This window comes from Balaenoptera physalus, assembly GCF_965194825.1.
Source record: "Balaenoptera physalus genome assembly, chromosome: 11".
NCBI classification, from domain to species: Eukaryota; Metazoa; Chordata; class Mammalia; order Artiodactyla; family Balaenopteridae; genus Balaenoptera; species Balaenoptera physalus.
This window is the reverse complement of record NC_138896.1, coordinates 70,749,848-70,773,718: the sequence shown is the minus strand read 5'-3', so window position 1 is coordinate 70,773,718 and position 23,871 is coordinate 70,749,848. Positions and strand designations below refer to the sequence as shown.

At 42.1% G+C, this 23,871-nt stretch overlaps 1 protein-coding gene and 1 long non-coding RNA gene across 8 annotated transcripts in view; one reads left to right on the top strand and one right to left on the bottom strand.

Annotated features, from left to right (window-relative positions):
- DHX30 (DExH-box helicase 30) overlaps positions 1–4,586 on the bottom strand; it is a 33,070-nt gene extending 28,484 nt beyond the window's left edge. For 2 of the 7 annotated variants that reach the window (XM_082411963.1, XM_082411970.1), the window contains exons 1-4: positions 4,447–4,586; positions 2,498–2,592; positions 1,714–1,820; positions 592–646 (exon numbers count right to left, since the gene is read on the bottom strand). In XM_082411963.1, coding sequence (XP_082268089.1) covers positions 592–646; positions 1,714–1,738 — 80 coding nt within the window. In that variant the 5' untranslated portion in view covers positions 1,739–1,820; positions 2,498–2,592; positions 4,447–4,586. Of the gene's footprint in view, positions 1–591; positions 647–1,713; positions 1,821–2,497; positions 2,680–4,446 lie in introns of those variants that run through there. The other 5 variants (XM_082411965.1, XM_082411962.1, XM_082411964.1 and 2 more) reach the window with 4 other exon arrangements.
- Positions 4,587–4,728: 142 nt separating this feature from the next.
- LOC309637422 lies at positions 4,729–23,599 on the top strand. The gene is made up of 2 exons (XR_014250526.1): positions 4,729–5,282; positions 15,414–23,599. It is a non-coding gene; the product is annotated as an uncharacterized lncRNA (long non-coding RNA).
- The last annotated feature ends 272 nt before the right edge of the window (positions 23,600–23,871 follow it).

Genomic DNA, 23,871 nt, shown 5'->3' with positions numbered 1-23,871 from the left:
CACCTCAGCTGCTGGAGGGTACTGATTTCAAGACTTGCTACAATTTCTCTAACCACTAATATAAAACAATGACTCAATCCATTTCTACCGGCTTTTACTGAGATCTATCGTGTACAAAATGCTATGCCAGGTACCATGGATGATAAAAGAGCACAACAGGCCCCGGCTGCGGGGAGCTTCTAATCTAGTGATGCAATGAGTAATTCAGATAGACTAAGCACGAGAAAGTACAGATGTGGTGCTGAGGAAATCAGAGAGAAGAGAAATTGTCTTTGGTTGACAGAATCAAGAATGGCTCACGGAGGAAATGGTGTAAAACACTGGCCTAGAAAAACAGTAGGATTTCAATAAGCAGCGAATATGCAGGAGAGGGTATTCAGGGAGAGGGGTGGCAAATGTACACAAAGGCCTAGACAAGGGGTGGCAAGGGTTAAAAACACCATGCAAGAGGAAGGCTGAGAAAGGACTTTGGAAAGCCACCCAAAGCGGGGGGTCCAAGGACTACACACTGGTGAGGGACTTTCACAGCCTTCATAGCTGCCTGTCACAGGGAGGAAGGGCCTGAGGCCACAAGCACAATTACATTCTTACCTTTTCTGAATGAGTCCAGGCTGAACATTTCTGGCCAGGAGGGAAAGCTGGAATCCTAAGAAGAAGGAGGGCCGAGAGGCAATGGTTAATATTCATGGTCTAGGAACCCACAGAGAAGATTTCAATAACACAGAGAGCACTGTCCAGAAGACAAGAAAAATGAAGCTCTTCACTAATGAGCCCCAACTGCTCCCAGTCTTAAGGATGGAAGGGCCATCTCCACTACAAAGTAATTACATGTCTTTGTTTCTAATTGAGAGCTTTCTTCTTTTCTCTGTCCTAAACTCCCTGATCCCTGCTAAACAGAAAGGGATGCATTTCATCGTGAGAGACATATATTTCCACCTCATCACAATACTTGCAGTTATCCTGGGACGTGTAGGAAGAAATGAAATCCTACATGGACCCCTTTTTTCATGTGGCGTCAGGAAATGGGACTGATGATTGCCTTATGGACAAACTGGTGTACTGGGCTTTCATAAAACCTAGTCAGGCCCCTAGGAATGGGACTTGACTGACAGTATCAAAGAGTAACTGTAGAGTGATTCAAAATAAAAAGCTTTTCATGGCGGAGTCTCTATGAAATAACAAATATTAAGTTAAGGTTCAACTGTTGGCCAAAAATTTTGCTGCATTTTGCTCATTAGTACATTTAAGTGAGGAATATACCTAGAGACTTAAACACACACACACACACACACACACACACACACACACAAATAAGTAACACCTCTGGTTTAACAATTTTGTTTTAAAAAACACTCCAACGCACACTTACAGATTTTTTTGTTCGTTTGTTTTGTTTTGTTTTGGCTGCCCCATGCAGCATGCAGGACCTTAGTTACCCAACCAAGGATTGAACCCATGCTCCCTGCAGTGGAAGCACGGAGTCTTAACCACTGGACCACCAGGGAAGTCCCTACAGATGTTTCTAATACTGTAGTACTCTTGGGTTGGTGCAGTAATCCTATGTGGCATTAGTTTAAAAACATCTACACAACATTTTAGCAAATCATGATGATGTCCAACATTACTAGGAGTCTAATGGGGCCTACACTCCTGTTCCTGAGTGCTATTCCCTCTCATTCTCAAATCATGGGGAGGTGGGGGTGGAGGGCTGACCTGGGGACGAATCTTTCAGGTCCATAGCAGGTCTGCCCTGATGGCCTCCTCTCCCCCAGGGATGCCGGAAATTTCAGCCGATAGGATATGGTAGCTCAGAGAGAAAACTTCAATACAATATCAACAATAATACAATTTACTTTAATAAGTTACATTCTATAGACTCCTTCTATCCAAATTAAAAGAAAAGGGGTGTAATTTGAGATTCTAATTTTAAAGAAACTCTGAATATTATAAAATCTAAAACATCTAAGCGATTATTATTTAAGAAACAATACTTTCTTGCTAAGATGTTTTAAGTTCATTTGCTCGTAAACAGACTCTTGGTTTTGCTTTTTTTAAAAGCCCCTGATCCTCTCCACGCCAACCAAGGCTCATATAATACTATCTTTTCATGTATCAGTCTTAAAAAATATACTATGAGATTCAAGATAGGATCTTTTAGAGATATTTTACAGAGCTCTAGAAAATTTCATAAGAGATCTAAAAGAAAACCGCCTTCCTGGTTATACAGTATTATGTTAGAAACCTTTATGGTTTAGAGTTTCTCTAAAATAATCTAGAGATAAGTTAAATAATATTATGTCGAGATTTCTTGCATAATGAAACCTAACTCCAGACAGAATCACTATGAGATGATTCAAGGACAGAGAGAGGGTATAACTTAAAATGATGCCCTTCTTCCAAGACAGTCACAAATGGATTCAATACATGCCTTTTGCTTTACAGTGTGGCTGGGCATGAGACCCACCACTGCTTTGTGTGCATGGATAAATCAACTTACCTTACAAGGGCAGTGACAGTCTCAGATTTTGTGGGCTTTTGAACTGGAGCTGAATTCTCTCTTTGCTATTCCTCATCACGAGGCTGGGCCTCCTCCTGGGAAGTACAATGCTGGGTCACTAAAGTGACGGCCCCCGCAGGGAAAGACAGTTGCTCCGGACCACTGAAATTCATCTACTAACTCTGACAACAAGGACAAATTATGTTAGTGGCATGAAACACACACAGTACACTTTGGCCTCACTTCAGGACCTGCCATGACCCACTCTATACCCATCAAATTGTGAGCTGCCCTACATCCGCACCTGTAAGATACCAAGAAAGATATGTCATGGTGAAGAGGGATGTGTAGTCCCGAAAGCATTTTCTCCAAGCCCAGAGCAAAACTTACTTCAGTTTTGAGTTCTACTCCCATCTGACTATAATATGAATCTATCTAAGGTAGATAAAGAAGCTCTTCCAGATTGGGAAAATAACAAAATTAAATGCTAAGTACCATTTTTATAGTTTACAAAGTACTTCCACAGACTTCATCTCACTTAACCTATGCAACTACCCAGTGAGGTAGGAAATATCCTTCCCAGAGAAGGAAATTGAAGCAGATTTTCCCAGAGGAGTTTACACAACTTTCCCAAGATGCTATAACTGCCCAGGGCAGAATGCAAACCTGCAGTTAAGGTACTGAGCTCCAAAGTTTTCCATGCTTATACTATACCACTTATTTCCATGATATCATGCTGTTGCCTATTCATTCTTTGAAATAATATTTTATACTGACATCTTCAAAGGTTGAAAGAGGAAAGAACTTTGATAAACTCTGGACCACAATTCCATAAATTAAAACACTTTGAGAGTAAGTATCTTTTGGGTAAAGGGACAACCTACATAGGAAGAAAATGCAGCAAAGGATGTACTTCCTGCACCTAAAACAGTTACATAAATAAAGACCACTATATAAATCCCAAATACTACATCAGGAAAAAAAATTCTCCCTCCTGGAAACTCCAAGACTCCAAAATTTAAGTGTAAATTATAAAATGTAGTCAAGACCCACAATGACGGCGGGATTACCGCCTTTAAAGAAACTGCAAGGGAAACTATCAAAGTCTCATTTCGCTCTGGCCAGTAAGTTGCAACCAAAAACAGGTTGAGAATCTGCAAGTGGCCATCTGCAGTCCACTTGCTACAGCGTATGACAAACCCCTGTGGATGGGGGTTGCAAAGTGGACAACCTCTGCCTTGCAAAATCACAATTAAGGTGACCAGTGTTGCTCTACGATGACTAATTAGACAGCATGCTAACGCCATACTCCTGGCTCAGGGGCTCTGAGGACCCCTGGGACTCCAGTTCACTGCAAACAAAGGACCCAACATGCATTAGGTCTTCCCCTGCGAAATGGGGCAAGTCACCACCATCAAACAAAGAACACCTCACCCCTTGGCCTCCCCCAGTGACAAGGTCGGTGCAAAAGGGGGCAAACCAAGGGGTCCAGAATGCACCAGGCCTCTTTGTGGACGAACGGTCCAGGCGGCACGGGGGCAGACAAAGGTCCCAGGGCACTCCGGGGGCTTCCTCCAGGCCCTGCCTCGGGAAACAGAGCATCCCCTGAGGCGGAGGCGTCGTTGCGCCAATGAAGCGGCCTCTCCCGCGGCCCCCGCGGTGCCCCTGGCTACGAGGCCCGCCCTGGCGGACCGGTCTGGCCCCCGCCCCCGCCCCCGCCCCGGCTCCATGGCAACGGCAGGCCGAGGCCTGGTTGCTCACGGCTCGGCCCGGCCGGCTTCCCGGGCAGGCCTCGGATGCCCGGCCTGCTCCTCCGGCCCGCCCGCTTCTCCGCCCCACTCTCCGCCAAGCCGGCGGTCGGACCCGGACCCCTCCTCGCGCTGACCACCCCCGGCCGCGGGAAGCTCCTCAATGGGGCACGAAAAGGGAGAATCAAAAGCCCAATTCACCTGTTGTTACAGATGTGAAACAAGCCTCGGTGCACCGCGCATGAGCCGCGGGCCCCCCCCAACCACGGCCGGACTACAACTCCCACCAGCGGCGGCGCGGCCCCTTCCAGGTCCCGTGGCGGAAGTCCCGCCGGCCGGCGGCGCTCCCCGCCCCGCGGCCCCAGCCCCGCCTCCCGCGCTGGACCCCGTGTCTCCGCGGGTCTCGATGTGGTACCTCGCGTGGGGCCCGCAGTGGCCGCCCAGGGCTCACGCCGCCGGGCAGCCAACCGGCGGCGAGACCCCGGCGCGGGGCCCAATGGGGGACGGCCGCGGCGGGTGAGGCGGGACTTCCGGCAGGGTCGCGAATGGGGCGGGCGCGCGGGGGGCCCTGGGGGTGCCGAGGGAGCGAGTCTGAGCAGCTGGGCTCTCGCAGAGGGTTAGCATCCGGAGTGTGAGAGCGGCAGGGCCTTCAGGTCGTCTGCGCGCGTGACCCGTTCCTCCCGCTGCGAGTGAGCAGGCCGGATCAGGGCTGAGCCAGGAACGAAATCCAGCTCGCGCCCCGGGCTTCCACCCGCCTTCCTCGCCGCGGCTCGTTGCCACGCCTCTTCTCTTCTCCATCTCCCCTCTGATTTTGTTTCTTTAGGGAGATGAGAATTTCTGCCTCACGAGATTGTTACGAGGATGAAATCTACGTGATGGCGCATCGTAAACGGTACAACGTTAGGAAAAGGACAAGGTGGCACTTGCAGCTCGGAGTGCTGCTGGGCGGGTCTGGAGGTCCCGCCCCCTCCCCCTCCGCCCTCGCGTCTCAGAAGTGAGAAAGGGCCTTATCCCCGTTATATGCAACAGTCCTCCAGGTGAGGCTCCTGTGTGCGTTCAGTGGAATCCAACTTCAAAAGGAGAGATCTCGGTGGGGGATACCTCGGAAGCTGGGTCAGGATTTTACAGCTGGAAAGACCTAGAATATGCTTTTAAGATGTGGCCATATCCCTTCATTTTTGTCCAATTAAATTCAACAAGTATTTGTTATTTACTTTCTGCGTTGGACAGAAGGGTGAGGGAAGTGAGCATGGACCATCATTCATTTAAATAATTATTCTCTATTTTGAGCAGGGCGTGGTGCTATGACGTGTGGGGATGACCCCTGCACGGATATTGATATATATCAGGTGATAGGCAGGTGTGGAGGATGCAAAGACCCTGCCCCCAAGGGGCTTAGGGCCTAGTAGAGAAGATGAAAACCTGCGTAAAGCAAAAAGAAAGTTATAAATGCTGGGGAGGAAGTATAAAGTATTCCAGGGGCAGAGCGAACCATGTGAGCAAAGGCATCCAGGTGGAACAAAGGGCAAATCCTAAAACTATTCAATAGTTCAGTGTGAGGAGAGGGCTGGGTATGTGAATGTTCTTTAGAGGAGATAGAGCAGAAAAAGCAGAGTCAGGAACGCTACGCTAGGATTTTGACTTTATTTTTATTTTTATTTTTTTACAGATAGGGTTTTTTTTTTTAATTAACTTATTTATCTATTTATTTTTGGCTGTGTTGGGTCTTCGTTTCTGTGCAAGGGCTTTCTCTAGTTGTGGCAAGCGGGGGCCACTCTTCATCGCGGTGCGCGGGCCTCTCACTATCGCGGCCTCTCTTGTTGCAGAGCACAGGCTCCAGATGCGCAGGCTCAGTAGTTGTGGCTCACGGGCCTAGTTGCTCCGCGGCATGTGGGATCTTCCCAGACCAGGGCTCGAACCCGTGTCCCCTGCATTGGCAGGCAGATTCTCAACCATTGCGCCACCGGGGAAGCCCTGACTTTATTTTTAATCAATTATTTTTTGTAAGACATTTTTATGGTTCTAAGTAGGAGAGTAAAATACTGTATTTTAGGGACGTTATTCTGGAAGTGTGAGGGTAGAGTTGGCTGGGAAAATATTAGCTAGGATACTAATTAGATGAGTGTAATGAGGGGTTGAACTGTGCTCAGCGGTGAAAAAGACAAGAAAGATAAGGAGAGGGTGATTGTAGAGCTCCAGGCTGGTCCCTGGCCACAGGTATGTGGAGACCTGACTGTACCCGAGTGACTGGAGGGATTATGCACTGTTAATATGATTAAGTTGGAGATGATAGATTCAGCCTCATTCAGATTGTGTTTGAAGTGCTGTTGTGAATGTTAAGTGATAAAGACGTGGTCTCTGCTCCAAAGGAAGTTCTAATCTGCAAGAGAGGATGAGAAAAGCATGCAAATAAGTGTTAAATCAAAAGCTAGAGGCGGCACTGCAAGAGGCACAAGTAGAACATTCTAAACTTTTTCCTTCTTGAACATTTTATGTTTTTAGTTTTGTCCCTGAAGGTCTTTTCCTATTCTTGAACCTTGGACTCTTCTTAATGAATGGCTGTATCTGGTGAGGCTGATAGAATGATCCATTTTATATCAAAGTGAGTACCAGTTAGTGTCTATCTTTTCCCTTCCCTCCCATATATTTCATCTCTTATTTCCTAGTCATTACTTTAACTGCCTTATTTTTCTCATCCCTGTCCAGTCCCTAGATTTCATTCTTTGCTAACATCTCTGTCTAGAAACTTCTCCACTTCTTCTGATGTTTCCTACTCATTCTTCAAGGCGCTACTTTGAGCTTCTATTAGCAGTTTATTCTTCCGTGTGTGGTAGCCCTATTGAGAATAGTGGTGCTGTGAACATTGGTGTACAAGTATTTGAATACCTGTTTGTTTCCAATTCTTTTGGTGTATACTGAAGAATAGAATTGCAACTTTGCTTTTTTTTCTTTTTGGCCGCGCCTCTCAGGCTTGCAGGATCTCAGTTTCCCGACCGTGGACCGTGGACTGAACCCAGGCCATGGCAGTGAAAGCACCAAATCCTAACCACTAGCCCACCAGGGAACTCCAACTTTGCGGGTTTTTTGTTTTTTGTTTTTTGTTTTTGGCCACTCTGCGTGGCGTGTGGGATCATAGTTCCCCGAACAGGGATAGAACACGCTCCTGCACTGGAAGTGCGGAGTCTTAACCACCAAACTGCCAGGGAAGTCCCCCAACTTTGCTTATTTTTAAAAGACAATTAAAACCATGAAACACTCTTAGCATTCTTTCTTCAAGTATTGGTAAGATTTGTTTTCTTTCTCCATCTGGGTCTCTGCTCAGATGTTATCTCAGAGACAGCTTCCCAGACCTTGTGGATTTATGTGTGTATTCTTACTTACCAACTGTTTCTCCCTAGAATACAGATCCTTGAGAGCAAGAACTTAATCCTTTGTTCACCACTGTATACTAAGAAAATTGCACAGTGCCTGGTCCTATTTAGAAATAAGTACTGAATAAGTGTTGTTGAATGAGTGAGCACTTTCACCTGGGAGGCTGGTTCCAGTTTAGGGAAACAAGCAGTCCTATTGGGGGGACAGAAATTGGTAGTACTTTTTTAAAGGGTGGTTTGGCAGTATCAGATTTAAGATGTGCGTGCCCTTTGACCCATTTCATTTCTAAGAGTGTATCTAACCATCATCATGAATGTGTGAGAAAATCATTGGTGCCTTATATTTAATGTTAAAAAAAACCCTACACATCTCTTATTAGGAGACTAATTGAATGAAATAGAATATATTTGGGACTTCCCTGGCGGTCCAGTGGTTAAGACTCCACACTTCCAATGCAGGGGGCGCAGGTTCAATCCCTGGTTGGGGAACTAAGATCCCACATGCTGTGCGGCACGGCCAAAAAAAAAAAAAAAAATCTGTATTAGTCTGCTTGGGCTGTCAGAGCAAAGTACCAAAGACTGGGTGACTTAAACAACAGAAATTTATTTTCTCATAGTTCTGGAGCCTATGGGTCCAAGATCAATGTGCCATCAGAGTTGGTTTCTGGTGAGACCTCTACTCACAACCTGTAGACAGTGTCCTCACATGGTTTTTCTTCTGTGGTTGCTTGGAGAGAGAGAGGTCTCCAGTGTTGCTTCCTCATGTAAGGACACCAGTCCTATCATATTAGGGCCCCAATCATAGGCCCTCATTTAACCTCAGTTACCTCCCTAAAGGCCCCATATCCAAACACAGTCACATTGAAGGTTAGGTATTCAACATATAAATTTAAACATATGGACACAATTCAGTCCATAATAACATTAATTAAATGAAGGAGGAAGCAGCAGTTTAAAAGGATGAGTTAGATCTAGTGTACAGACATGGAAAATATACAGGAAATGTCGAGTAAAAAAAGCAACTGCTATAACCAGTACGTTTATGATTCCAAGTACATTTTTTTTTTTTTTGGGTGCGTTGGGTCTTTGTTGCTGTGCTTGGGCTTTCTCTACTTGTGGCAAGTGAGGGCTACTCTTCGATGCAGTGCTCGGGCTTCTCATCTCAGTGGCGTCTCTTGTAGCGGAGCATGGGCTCTAGGCACGCGGGCTCTAGAGCGTAGGCTCAGTAGTTGTGGCGCATGGACTTAGTTGCTCCGCGGCATGTGGGATCTTCCCAGACCAGGGCTCGAACCCGTGTCCTCTGCATTGGCAGGTGGATTCTTAACACCGCGCCACCAGGGAAGTCCTCAAGTGCATTTTTTATTTTTATCTTTTTATCAATTTTTATTGGAGTATAGTTGATTTACAATGCTGTGTCAGTTTCTGCTGTGCAGCACAGTGAATCAGCTATACACATACACATATCTACTCTTTTTTAGATTCTTTTCCCATTATAGGTCATTACAGAGTGTTGAGTTCCCTGTGCTATACAGTAGGTTCTTATTAGTTATCTCTTTTATATTACATAGTAGTTTGTATATGTCAGTATCCCAATTCATCCCTCCCCGCCACTTTCCCCCTTGGCAACCGTAAGTCTGCTCTCTACATCTGTGACTCTGTTTCCGTTTTGCAAATAAGTTGATTTGTACCATTTCTTTAGATTCCACCAAGTGGCATTTTTTAAAAAAAACATGTTTATACATATGCTTATGTAAGCACAGGACATTTCTGAAAGGATATATCAGAATTCTTAACTGTACAGCTAGGTCAGAGTCTCTCAGTTTTCAGTTAATACTCTTCTATGTGGTTTGCTTTTGGGGAGCCAAAAGTATGCATTCCTTTCATGATAATAAAAAGTAGAAATGAAGTATTTGGAATATGTAGGGCTTCTGAGAAAGAAATGTGGTTATAATGGTAGCTGTTAACACACCTATGCTGGCAGCTGTGCATACCTTTTCAAATATATTCAACTCAGATGTACATTTCTTTTTAAAATTTACTTTCTATTATGAATAATTTCAAACATACAGAAGTAAAGAGATAGTGTGTGTTAGGTGAGGCAATCTGCCATGGACCCTGAGCGCCCCTGCAAGTTCTTGTTGGGTATATCAAGAGTGCAAGGCCCTGACTGCTCTTTACCTGGGCTATTTCTCAGGATTGTGTTTTCAGCAAGCAACCTTGAGGGAAGAAGTATTACCTCCCCCATGACAAAGGGCAGACTTAGCTTCCACTTGCTATAAAAACTGAATCTACCAAGCTCAGTGTTCCTCTCTGATAATGAAATCCATTATGTGAGCAGACAAAGGTGGTCAGCCCTTTGTGTCACACCCAGGAAACTTGGGGCAGGAGAACTGTTGCAAACCAATATGAATGTCTGGCAACTGCTTTTGCTGTGATTAACATCCTTTGTGTCTGACCCGGGGGCTTGTGTCTTCTGCCATCATCAATGGAACAGTAATAGGGTAGCTACCAGTTTAGCTTGTGTAGGTTAAAATTCCAGACCTGCACCTGCATAGTTCCTGTCAGTACAATGAACACCCATAGTCCCCATCTTTCCCACCTAGTTTTAACAATTATTAACCCAAGGCCAAAACTGCTTCATCTATAAATCCCCATCAGCCAATGTCCACCACCCCAGATTCTTTTAATCAGATTATACCATTTCATCTGTAAAAATTCCGGGGTGCACCTCTATAAGACTCCTTTTATTCAGCACAGTCACAAAACAAATATCATACTTTCAAAAAGCTGGTAAATCCTTAATATAATTTTTATAATTCTTAACTATAGATAAATTATTTTGGGTAAATTTGAATCTTATCCCTGTCCTTTGCACCAATATTTTAAGTTTGGTGTCATTGCAACATCAAAGCATGAATGTAGTTTATTTATTTGTTGACTTCCCATGGGTTAATTTTTTGGACCTCAAAGTGCAAAGATAGGGGAATTTGGGTAATGAAGTATCACGTGTTTAGATATGCAGTAAACACAGTTATAAAATCAATTATTTCTGACAGAAGCTCTAGTTAATGTCATTGGCCAAATTGTACAAGTCAGTTATCCCCAACCTTATAAAATATTTATTGGTAAAACTAGAAAGAGAATGTGTAGCTCCCAGGCTGCTTTTTAGCCATCACTGTTAACCATGGTACTGTCAAAGGACCAACATATAGGCTTTTTCAGAAAAGTGAATGAAACTGACTTCTGGTCAAGATAGTACACACTTTGATGCCACTCCCTTTGCTCCAAACACATGGTAGAATTAACAAGAAAAGATTGAAATTACATATCCATATTCAAAAACAAGATAAACTCTTTTGTTGACCAGGAACAAGGAGCTGTAATCTTGCTGGGCTATGGATCCAGAAATAGAGGCAGTCTGGAGTTTGTAACTTAAAAGGTAACAGATTGAAGGGGTGGGTAGAACCATGGAATGTGGCTAACTGGGGCCTGGATTGCTGCTTGCAATTAGGAATTTAGGTAGGGCTCCCTAAACTCAATAGAGATTGAAAAAAACTACATCCCATCTGTGCATGAAGACATAGTTTATATGAAGTTGAATACTTAGGAAGCAGACACAACATTGAATCCAGACCTAAGTCCAGCTACCCTCTCACTTAGTGCCTGGAAACTCCTGTCTCCCAAATTTCATGGTGCAAACAGAGTCTCAGATTACTAATGTAAGACTTGTTTCTGGTTGACGTTCCTGGAGAATTGGGTAGAGGTTACCACAAAACCATGAGGGAAGGAAAGATAACATGTATGGGGAAACTTTTTCCATTCATGAAAAGCTTAGAAGTTAAGCTTCCAAAACATACAAGAAAACCTAGCCAAAAGAAAGATAACCAACAAAATCTGCATCAGGAGATGAATTCACTGTAATTGAAATGAAAATAATGGAGCGAACTGATAATAACTTTAAAATAAATATGTTCAGGGACTTCCCCGGCAGTCCAGCGGCTATGACTCTGCACTTCCAGTGCAGGGGGTGTGGGTTCGATCACTGATCGGGGAACTAAGAACCCACATGCCTCGTGGTGTGGCCAAAAAATAAAGTTAAAAAAAACCCTAAAATATGTTTAGAACACTCAAAGACATAAAGGAAGGATAACTTTTCTTTCTAGAAGAATAAGAAATTGTGAAATAAAAGTGGTCAGAAATGAAATGGTAAAGGTAGATATTTAAAGAACCAGTTAGAAATCCTAGAAAATAAAAATGCGGTTATTGAATAAGCACATCATGAGCAAATGAACCAACCCTTAGGGCAATAATGCCCACCCCTGATTCAGAAGGAGGACTAAGGTCTTATTTAGGAGGAAGATAAGAAGGTGAATAATTTAGGATTTTGTTAGAAATTTTTATTTAGAGTATAAAAGGAATGTAAATATAACTCCAAGTCAGTCAAAGGGAAATAAAACTATTCATTGAACAGAAGGCAGGGTATAAGAGAAGCAAAGAAAAAGCATGGTAAACAGAAAAAATACATATATATGAGATGATAACAGTACATCAAAACATAGCAATGATCACAATGAATGTAAAAGATTTAAACTTTGCTCCTTTTTGCCCTCACACTGGGGAAATCAGTGACCAGCCACTCAGGTTTTTTGGTGCCAGGCCTCTGCCCTTTGGGTCTTTTGAGTGGGACATGTAATTCTTCTATTCAGCACTAGAGGTCAGCAGCGTTCACTACTGTATTTCTTTCCCCTAGGACTCTCTATAGTACTTCGGTCAGATTCTCACGAAGCAGGAATGCGTTTCTTTTAGACCTGACTTATCTTTCATCTAAGGCTCATTCCCAAATTAAAAAAAAAAAAAAAAAGTATGGTCCTTAGAATTTCAGCTGCTCAAAATAGTTGCCAAGGATGTATTTAACTGCCTGGTAGATCTAGGGAGCCAGATTTTTTTACAGATCGTACTTCTTCATTGATGGGCATTGGTTAGATGTTCTGTGAATATGGCTGTATAGCTGCAGAATGAGGCTTCGAGCAGGATATACGTAGCTAGAGAGCCTTCACTGGATCTTAGGACAAATAGATTTATACAAGATATTGTCTTTACTGTTGTTGAAGACTGTTATGAATCTTTCTGGCTAACAGTTAACCTTGAAAAATCATATGGTTGGTTCACTCTCTTGGTGGTGTACTACCAGATAGGATTCTTTTTCTGACTCTTGCCTTTATATTTGCTCAAAAGTTTATGGGGCTTTGTCTTAACCCTTCCTAGGAGAAGCAGAGAACCAGGAGGGATTCATATGTGGGAACACCCGTCTGCTGTGACCAGTTGTCCAATTTTGCCATTTTCATCTTTACTACGTTAATTAGTGGTAGTGGCTGTTAGTCAAGAGTCACTGACTGCAAATAATACTTGGTTACTTAGGCTGAGTTTGAAACCAGTAATTATGTTTAACTTGTGTTTAAGTAGGCAATGGCTCATTTTAACTTCATTTAGCTGATGTTGTCACGTGGGAACAGAATAATTTCCTTATGCTACTAAGACCTTAGTATATTACTATGGCCCATTGTAGATGTCTAATAACTTTATGGAATGAGTATGAATTGGCTAATGGAGTCTTTTCTTTCCAGAGTGACTGCCAAGGGAAAGAACTTTTAAAGTTGAGCTGTGAAATTCATCCTTGTTAAATGGCTTTTCCAGAACTGAACTATGCCATTTATTAAAGCTTTAAAAGACATAGTGAATGTTCAGAATTTCTACCTTGGGTGTGAATTATTTGTATGCAGAAAAACAAAAGAAAATTGAATTTTAAAAGTAAAATTTAATGCTGAAACCCCTGAGCAGTTGAAAGTATTATTAGAACTGGTAAAACAAATCTCTGGTGCAGTAAGTCAGAGAATCTCTGGGAAGCAGTAATGATTGGAGAAGGTGTGGAGAGGAGCTTCTGGCTGTCTCCAGTTCATAAGCTGGGTGGTGGTTACACAGGGGGTCCACTTTGGCATAATCTGGCGAGCTCTACACTTATAATTTATATGCATTTCTGTAAGTACATCACCCTCCAGTAAATTTTTTTTAAACTGATATTTACTGAATTCTACTTTAATCCAAACTGCATCCTAAAGTTCCTCAGGTGAAGGAAACTTCTCCAGGTCCCTGGTCTTTAGCCTGTCTTGTCAAGACTTTGGTTCCTTTGGGTTCCAGGAGGCCTACTGAGCAGTGAGTCTTCCCCAGTTTCTTCCAACTATTTAGTTGGCCAAAAAGTTCGTTTGGTGTTTTCCATAAGATGGCTCTAGTGGCGCTTAGTTGTCTTTAACTTCATTTGAAACAATTTTGTTAGATTGTATTGTGACAACTGTCATATCAGCATGCATTTAGAAAAAAACTTATCAAAATTGGTGAATTTTTGTGTAGCCATTTTAATATTGAAGATGGAAGAAAACAACATTTTTGGCATATTATGCTTTATTATTTCAAGAAAGGTAAAAGTGCAACTGGAACACAAAAAGAGATTTATACAGTGTATGGAGAAGGTGCTATGACTGATCAAACGTGTCAAAACTAGTTTGTGAAGTTTTGTGCTGGAGATTTCTCGCTGCATGGTGCTTCACTGTCAGGTAGACCAGTTGAAGTTGATAACAATCACATCGGGACATTAATTGAGAACAATCAACGTTATACTACACAGGAGATAGCCAACATATTCAAAATATCCAAATCAAGCATTGAAAATCATTTGCACCAGCTTGGTTATGTGAATTGCTTTGATGTTTGGGTTCTGCATAAGTTAAGCAAAGAAAACCTTCTTGACCATATTTCCGCACGTGATTCTCTACTTAAATGTAATGAAAACATTCCATTTTTAAAACAAATTGTGAAAGGCGATGAAAAGTGGGTACTGTACAGTAATGTGGAATGGAAGAGATTGTGGGGCAAGTGAAATGAACCACCCCCAACCACACCAAAAGCCGGTCTTCATCCAAAGAAGGTGATGTTGTGTATATGGTGGGATTGGAAGGCAGTCCTCTATTATGAGCTCCTTCTGGAAAACCAAATGATTAATTCCAACAAGTACTGCTCCTAATTAGACCAACTGAAAGCAGCACTTGACGAAAAGCGTCTGGAATTAGTCAACAGAAAACACATACTCTTCATCAGGTTAATGCAAGACTGCATGTTTCTTTGATGACCAGGCAAAAACTGTTACAGCTTGGCTGGGAAGTTCTGATTCATCGGCTGTATTCACCAAACATTGTACCTTCGTATGTCCATTTATTTCGGTCTTTACAAAATTCTCTTAATGGAAAAAATTTCAATTCCCTGGAAGACTGTAAAAGGCACCTGGAACAGTTCTTTGCTCAAAAAGATAAAAAGTTCGGGGGAGATGGAATTATGAAGTTGCCTGAAAAATGGCAGAAGGTAGTGGAACAAAAAGGTGAATACGTTGTTCAATAAAGTTCTTGGTGAAAATAAAAAATGTGTCTTTTATTTTTACTTAGAAACCTAAGTCACGTTTTGGCCAGCTCAATAAGACTCACAAGGGACCCAGAAGTAATGTCACCACTATCCTTCTGAATGTATTGTAGTGTATGTTTCAATGTCACTGTCCTCTGTAGTTTTATTAGAGAATGACTGGAAATGACCTTGGAGTCATAACTCTGGTCAGCACATATTAACAAATTAACAAATTATTAAACCTGGTTTGATCTTTATCCCTACTGTTATATAAAAAATTGTCATAAGGCTTCGACTGTAGTGTGAACTATAAGTATGTTTTTTAAATTGTTGAAATAATTTCAGTAACAGAAAAGTATAAAGAAGAGTGCAGGGCTTCCCTGGTGGTGCAGTGGTTAAGAATCCGCCTGCCAATGCAGGGGACACAGGTTTGAGCCCTGGTCCGGGAAGATCCCACATGCTGCGGAACAACTAAGCCCGTGCGCCACAACTACTGAGCCTGCGTGCCTAGAGCCCGTGCTCCACAACAAGAGAAGCCACCGCAATGAGAAGTCCACGCACCGCAATGAAGAGTAGCCCCTGCTTGCCGCAACTAGAGAAAGCCTGTGTCCAGCAACGAAGACCCAACGCAGCCAAAAATAAGTAATAAATAAATAAAATTTTTTAAAAAGAGTGCAAAGAATTCCTGTATGTCATTTACCAATTTCCCCTCTTGTTGATACTTTATCACATTTACTTTATATTTTCTTTCTCTTCTGAAAGTTGGCAGATGTGATGCCCAATTACCCCTAAATACTTCAGTGTGTATTTCCTAAAAATAAGGAAGATCTCCTCCACATAACCATCAAAATGAAGAATTTTGATTTCACATTGATGTAATACTATCATCTAATCCGCAAACGCTATTCAAATTCTGCCAGTTGTCCCAATAATGTACAGGATCATGTGTTACATATGTTTGCCATGTCTCTTTAGTCTCCTTCAATCTGGAACAGTTCCTAAGTCTTTCCTTATCTGTCACAACCTGAATAGATTTTAAAAGCACAGGCCAGTGACTTTGTAGACTGCTTCTCATCTTGGATTTGTCTGACGTTTCCACGTGATCAGATTTAAGTCAAGCATTTTGGCAGGAATGTCACAGAAGTGAACTATCCTCATCGTGTGGCACGCCATGCTGATTTATCCCATAATTGGCATTGTTGCCCTTTTTTTAAAAACAAGATTTATTTATATATTTATTTATTTATTTATTTATTTTTGGCTGCATTGGGTCTTTGTTGCTGCGCACGGGCTTTCTCTAGTTGTAGTGAGCGGGGGCTACTCTTCATTGCAGTGCACTGGCTTCTCATTGCGGTGGCTTCTCTTCTTGTGGAACATGAGTTCTAGGCACGTGGGCTTCAGTAGTTGTGGCTCTCAGGCTCTAGAGCACAGGCTCAGTAGTTGTGGTGCACGGGCTTAGTTGCTCCGCAGCATGTGGGATCTTCTTGGACCAGGGCTCAAACCCGTGTCCCCTGCATTAGCAGTCGGATTCTTAACCACTGCGCCACCAGGGAAGCCCCAAGGCGTTGTTGCCTTTGATCACTTGGTTAAGGTGGTGTCTGCATGTTTCCTTCACTATGAAGTTATTACTATCCCTTTTGTAATTAGTAGGTATCTAATGGGAAGATGCTTTGAAACCAGGTGGATATCTCAGTCCTCTACAAAACTCCTCTGCTATTTTTAGCATCTATTGATGATTCTTGTTTGAATCAATTGTTACTATGGTGGTTGTCAAATGGTGATTTTTCTGATTCCATCACTCTCTCTACATTTATAGTTGACATAGAGAAGCACTTTCTCTTCCCTCCACTTTCCCCTTAATTCATGTATTTATATCATTATGTGTCCATGGATTCCTATTTTGTTCAATGGGTTATGATCCATTACCATCATTATTTATTTGATGCTCAGTTTGTCCCAGATTTGCCCAGTGGTGCCCCCTCCAGACTGGGTTCTCTGTCCTTTTGACATGTTCCCATCATTCTTTGAGTATTTCCTTACTTTGTAACATAACAAGATGTACCATTCTCATCTTGTACTTTCCATGCCCCAGCCCTGGAACCAGCCATTTCTCCAAGGAGCTCTGCTTCCTTTTAGTGGAGTTTGGTGTTTAGAAACCAAGATCTGGACACTATGTGTATTCACTGCTAATGAGCTATCACTATATACTCACACACACATATAAATGCACACACTCACAACTATATATCTCTAATTTTTTTTTAATCTATTGAAAGCCATGTGTTCACACCAATACCTTCAATTCCTGTCAAACACCACAAGGTTCCCCTTTTTATATTTGTAACTTCCTTCTCTAACAGTGAGAAACCTGGCTTATATTACCCTCAATATATTTACTTACTTGCTCCATTCCCCTGTAAGTAACCAATCTTTGGGCATGCTGACTACTTCCTCGAACTTGACTGTGCTAGCTACCTCCTCGCTTGGCCATGATGCTGCTGGCTGACTGCAATAAATATTGGGGAAGAGTCATCTAAGGTTTATTGATTCTTTTAACAAGGTCAGTAATCGGTAAACTGTTGAAGATATTCTTGAGAGTTTATATCATAAAAATGTAGTTATATTATAGTTAATTACAGATAATTTGTCTCATGAATATGAATAATTTCTTAGCTAAGTAGAGTTCTAGGTAAATATAAACAAAAAATATATACTAGATTTGAGGAGAAATTTGATGAGTGATAAAAACTTACATTTGAATAAAAATAATACAGTTCACATTTTTGAGCTCTTACTATGGGTCTGTCACTAAGTACTGTAGGTTTGTTATGTCATTTATCTCCTCAGTAATTCTAGTTGTATCCACTATCAGTGTCTCTGTTTTACAAATGGGGAAACTGAGGCTCAGAGCAGGGTTAAGTAATTTGCTGAAGGCTGCTGATATTTTTAGTTGTGGAGCCTTTGAATTGAGTCAGTCCATCCCCAGAGTTTGTACTGTTAACCAATAGACAGTTTGCTATTGGACCTGGTTGGTTTTGTGTGGTCGTTTGTTTGAAATTTAAAATAGAGCTGACTTAGACCATTTCATGAATCTTAAAATCCTGGGAGAGAAGTATATGTTTCTTCTGCTTCCTTTGTAGCTGTCTTTTTTTTTTTTTTTCCTTTTTTGAAAATATAGTGTTTATATATACAGAGTTTAAAATCCTTACATAAAATAAGAAAAATACTGAAATGAAGAATAAGAGATTATGCATGAGTACAAATATTTTTTTCTTAGATATCATAGTATATTATACTCCAGTTACCTAAAGTTGTATGAATCAGTTCAAGTTCACTAATATGTATAACCAAATGGAATAAAGGAAAACAGCTGCAGTGGAATGGAAATTGGTCTATCAATTGTACATCTTTGGTTTTCCTGTTTTTTTAAACCTTCCCTTCTACTCTTTGGTTAGGCCAGAAGCCTGCACAACATAGAGATACTGTTGGCAATCTGAGACAGTATTAACTAATTTAACAATGATTTATTATGTATAGGTTAAGTGCCAGGTATTGTGTTTTACATTTTGAGGATATGGGACATGTACACCATCCTCAAGGAATGTTCAGTTAGCAGGGGAGGACTGGTATGTTTGTTCATCCATCCCATCATTCCTTCAGTTTTTCATTTATTCAACAGATGTTTATTGAGCCAGGCAACATGCTAGGTGCTAGAGTACAACGGTGAACAAGACAGAAAAGTCCCTGTCCTTAAGGAACTTGTATTCCTTGAGAAAGAGACAAGATAATGACAGGCAAATATGTATATGTATATATACACAGTATATTTGAATATAAATATGCATATGTACATATGTAAATTGAAAGTCATGATATGTGTCATAAAAGAAGCAGGTAAGGGTCAGAGAGAGCACCAGCTGCAGACAGGGAGTGGGGAAAACATAATCTCCTTTGAATTGAGTGGTTAGGGAGAGTGGGTCAGTAGGAACTTTTTCACCAAAGATGGTGTAAGCAGGGAAGACATTCATTAACTCACCTAAAAGAAGTCTGGACATAGGTGGTAGCAGGGTTGGATCATTTAATTAACTATGAGGATGTTGGAACCTTGGTTGGCTTCTCTGCAATTCCCATGGTTTTCTACATGGCTGCTACAACTCCAGACATCCGAAACTAACTCAACCACATGGAGGTCTTCTCCCTGCTGCTCCTTTTTATCAGGGAGAATTATTTTCCCCAGAAATCCCAGCATACTTCCCCAACTTCTCACTCACCAGAACTTGGCCACATAACCACCCCTTACCCAATCCCAAGGGATGACCGTGACAGTCTTAAAACAATGAAGGTTCATCCGCTGGGACTGGGGAACAGGAAGAACTTCTGGAGCTGTGCTCACAAAATGCGTGTTCTGTCATCAGGCCAGAAACAGAGAATGGCTGTTGGGAGACAATGTCTGACAAGGAAACCTCTCTAAACTGGTAACATTTGAACTGAGACCTAAAGGAGAAGGAATTAGCATGCAATGCAAGGGTGGGGTGGGGAGAAACATCCCAGGCAGAGAGAAAAAAAATGTGCAAAGGTTCTAGTGCAAAGGTTCTAAAGCACTAAAGAGCTTTATGTGTTAGAGGAAATAAAATAACATAAACTCTCTCTCTCTCTCTCTCACACACACACACACACACACAGTTAAGTATTAAAGATGTATTGATAGAAGCTTCAATAAAGTTTTGTTTTAATTAACGTTTTTATTGAAAAAGTAAGATATGCCGATGTTTAAAATATTTGAATAGCATAAAGGTGTAAGGTACAAATTGTTTCTTTCCTGCCCATGATCTACCCTTCCATCCAGTTTTGTAATCCACACTCCACTCCCCACAATTAATTGTTTCCAAGGATTTTTAAATTGAGATTGATGGATACCTAATGGGGCCATGAATAGGCTCCTGAAGTCCATGAAACCCCAGTGAAATTCTATGTGAAATTATGGATGCACACACACAGACATTTTGAGGGGAAGAAGATTCATAGTTTTCATCAGATTAACTAATCATGTTTTATTTTCACTAAACCACCATAATTGCCCTTCTCAAGGTCACCAGTGCCCTCCATTGTTGCTAAATCCAATGGTCATTTCTCAGTTCTCATTTTATTTGACTGCTCTTAGTATGTAATACATATCATAACTTTCTTTTTTTTTAATTAATTAATTTATTTTTGGCTGCATTGGGTCTTTGTTGTTGGGTCTTCATTGCAGTGCACGGGCTTCTCATTGCAGTGGCTTCTCTTGCTGTGGAGCATGGGCTCTAGACACGCAGGCTTCAGTAGTTGTGGCACGCAGGCTTCAGTAGTTGTGGCTCGTGGGCTCTAGAGCGCAGACTCAGTAGTTGTGGCGCACGGGCTTAGTTGCTCCGCGGCATGTGGGATCTTCCCAGACCAGGTCTCGAACCCGTGGCCCCTGCATTGGCAGGCAGATTCTCAACCACTGCGCCACCAGGGAAGTCCCCTCATAACTTTCTTTTCCTTGAAATTTTCTTATCTCTGCTTCCACAACACCATATTAATCTGATTTTCCTGATTTTTCCCTGGCCACTCCTCTTTTTTTTTTTAAGCATCTTTTCATCTTTATGACCATGAAATATTGGAAAGCCCTACGGACTTAATTTCTTTTCTATCTGCATTCAGACATAGAATCTCATGGCTATAAATATCTTCTCATCAAGCAACAAGTATCCTTTGCTATCCAAAAATAAGTGTCCTTTGATAGCCAAATCACTTAAATTCCGAATTTGAACAGTGAAATTTCAGATAGTGAGGGGTGCCATTGTTATCCAACATCATTTTGGTTTCTGAGTCTTGAAAAATAAGTGGGAATCTCTTCAGTTCCTGTGTTTGGGTTTCAGGAGTTGGGATGGTGAGGACACTCAGATACATTCGTGATTACCACATTTTTATGTCAAGCCCGGACCTCTCTTTTTTTTTTTTTTTAAATAAATCTTTTATTTATTTTATTTATTTATTTTTGGCTGTGCTGGGTCTTCATTGCCGCACGCGGGCTTTCTCTAGTTGCAGTGAGCGGGGGCTACTCTTCGTTGCGGTGCGCGGGCTTCTCATTGTGGTGGCTTCTCTTGTTGCAGAGCACAGGCTCTAGGTGCGCGGGCCTCAGTAGCTGTGTCTCGCGGGCTCTAGAGCACAGACTCAGTAGTTGTGGCGCACGGGCTTAGTTGCTCCGCGGCATGTGGGATCTTCCCGGACCAGGGCTTGAACCCGTGTCCCTTGCATTGACAGGCGGATTCTTAACCACTGCGCCACCAAGGAAGTCCCCGGACCTCTCTTTAACTCTACACTCATCTGTCTAACTAACTGACATTTACATTTGGATGCTTAATAGACATCTCAGGCTTACATGGCCAATGTCAAGCTCCTGATATTCTCCCCTCACCAGCAACATCACCAATCTTCCCTCTTCCAACTTCTCAAGGCAAAAATGCTGGTGTCATAAGTAGCTCACCCTTTTACACCCCATGGCCAACTTGTTAGGAATTCTGTCAGCAACACCTACCATTTCCTGAATTTAATCATTTCTCAATCAGTCTTCCCAACCTACCACTATCTTGGTCCAATCAACTCTCCAAAAAGGTACTCCTGCTGGGGGCCCCCTGAAGTCAGTTCTCAGTTCAGCAGTCAATCAGCCCGTGATACTCCAACACTCTGGTGGCTTACCACCCTACACAGAATGAACAGCCTAGTCCTTACCACGACCTACCAGTCCTCATAAACTGGGTCCTATCACTTCCGTGTCCTCATCTCCTTCCACTGCCCCCCCTCATGCTTGCTGCTCCAGCACATTGGCCTCTATTCTGTTTCTTGAACTTTTCAGATGTGTTCTCCTCTCACTGCCTTTGCACTCGCTTTGCGCTTGGTGTGGAATGGTCTTCCCCAGGGCATTCGCTTGCTTCCTCAACTTCTCCAAGATTTTCTTCAAAAATCTTATATAAAATTTGTACCCCCCAACACCTGATGCCATTTTCCATGCATCATATTCTCCCCCTTAAACTTATCACTATCTAACATACTGTGTGTATATTTTACTACAATGCACTGGCTTGCTCCATAAGGACAGGGATTTTGATCTGTTTTGTTCCCTACTTTATTTCCATCACCTAGAACAGTGTCTAGTACATACTAAGCCCTCCATAGATTTTATTTTATTTATTAATTTTAATTTTATTTATTTATTTATTTATTTATTTATTTATTTATGTCTGCATTGGGTCTTTGTTGCTGCGCGTGGGCTTTCTCTAGTTGTGGCGAGCGGGGGCTACTCTTCGTTGTGGTGTGCGGGCTTCTTATTGCAGTGGCTTCTCTTATTGCGGAGCACGGGCTCTAGGCACGCAGGCTTCAGTAGTTGTGGCTCGTGGACTCTAGAGCACACGCTCAGTAGTTGTGGCACGCGGGCTTAGTTGCTCCGCGGCATGTGGGCTCTTCCTGGGCCAGGGATGGAACCTGTGTCCCCTGCATTGGCAGGCAGATTCTTAACCACTGTGCCACCAGGGAAGCCCCCTCCATAGATTTTAGATATTCTTCTGTTATTAATTTATTACAGGAGAAGAAAGTCCAACTTACTATGGCTAACCCATAAAGCAGACAGTTGAAGCTACAGTTGAGAGTGATGAGCAGCTTTGAACTCAGCATCTTCAACACTTGTCATCAGCGCACATTATTTCCTCTTCGTCCATCTATGTTGAGCAGAGCACTTTTCAAAAAGCCATGTAGGGGGAAGTCCCTGGAGGTCCAGTGGTTAGGACTCCATGCATCTGTTGCAGGGCGCGAGGGTTTGATCCCTGCTTGGGGAACTAAGATCCTGCAAGCCGTGCAGTGTGGCCAGAAAAAAAAAAAAAAGCCATGTAGGAATGGCAACCTCAGGATACTTGTAAGGGTCACTTCCTGCACTTAATGGAGGCATGAACTTCATAAGTGTGCAGTAGGATATATCATGAATGTCATGCCTCTTTAGTGCATTGCCAAAAGTCCTGGTTGTTGGCAGGAAGGTTGGAGGGTGATCATTTCCATGTGGATTACAGTTCCTAAATATTTTGTGTATAGAAGATAATGTCATGGAATCACCTCAGAAGAAATGGAGTGACCTATGGTTTCACTATGATATGTTTAGGTATGGCTTTTTTATTTCCTTGTTGGGGTACTTGGTCTCTTTGATTCTGAGGATTATTGTTGGAAATAAAGCAAAAATTATCAGTCATTATTTCTTCATATATTACTTCTGCTACATTCTCTTTCTTCTCTCCTTCTGGAAATCTAATTAAATACATGTTGGACCTTTACAGCCTCTATGTGCCTTACCCTGTACTCTTTATCTTTTCTTTTCTTCTTATTTCTCCGTGCTTCTTTCTAGATATTTCTTTTGATTTTCCAGTTTACCCAGCTGTGTCTAATTTGCTATTAAAACTACCCATCAACTTATCAATTTCAATTACCCGTAATGTGTTTTTCTTTTTTCTTTGTATTTTATTTATTTATTTATTTATTTATTTAACATCTTTATTGGAGTATAATTGCTTTACAAGGGTGTGTTAGTTTCTGCTTTATAAAAAAGTGAATCAGCTATACGTACACATACATCCCCGTATCTCCTCCCTCTTGCATCTCCCTCCCACCCTCCCTATCCCACCCCTCTAGGTGGACACAAAGCACCGAGCTGACCTCCCTGTGCTATGCAGCTGCTTCCCACTAGCTATCTATTTTACATTTGGTAGTGTATATATGTCCATGCCACTCTCTCACTTTGTCCCAGCTT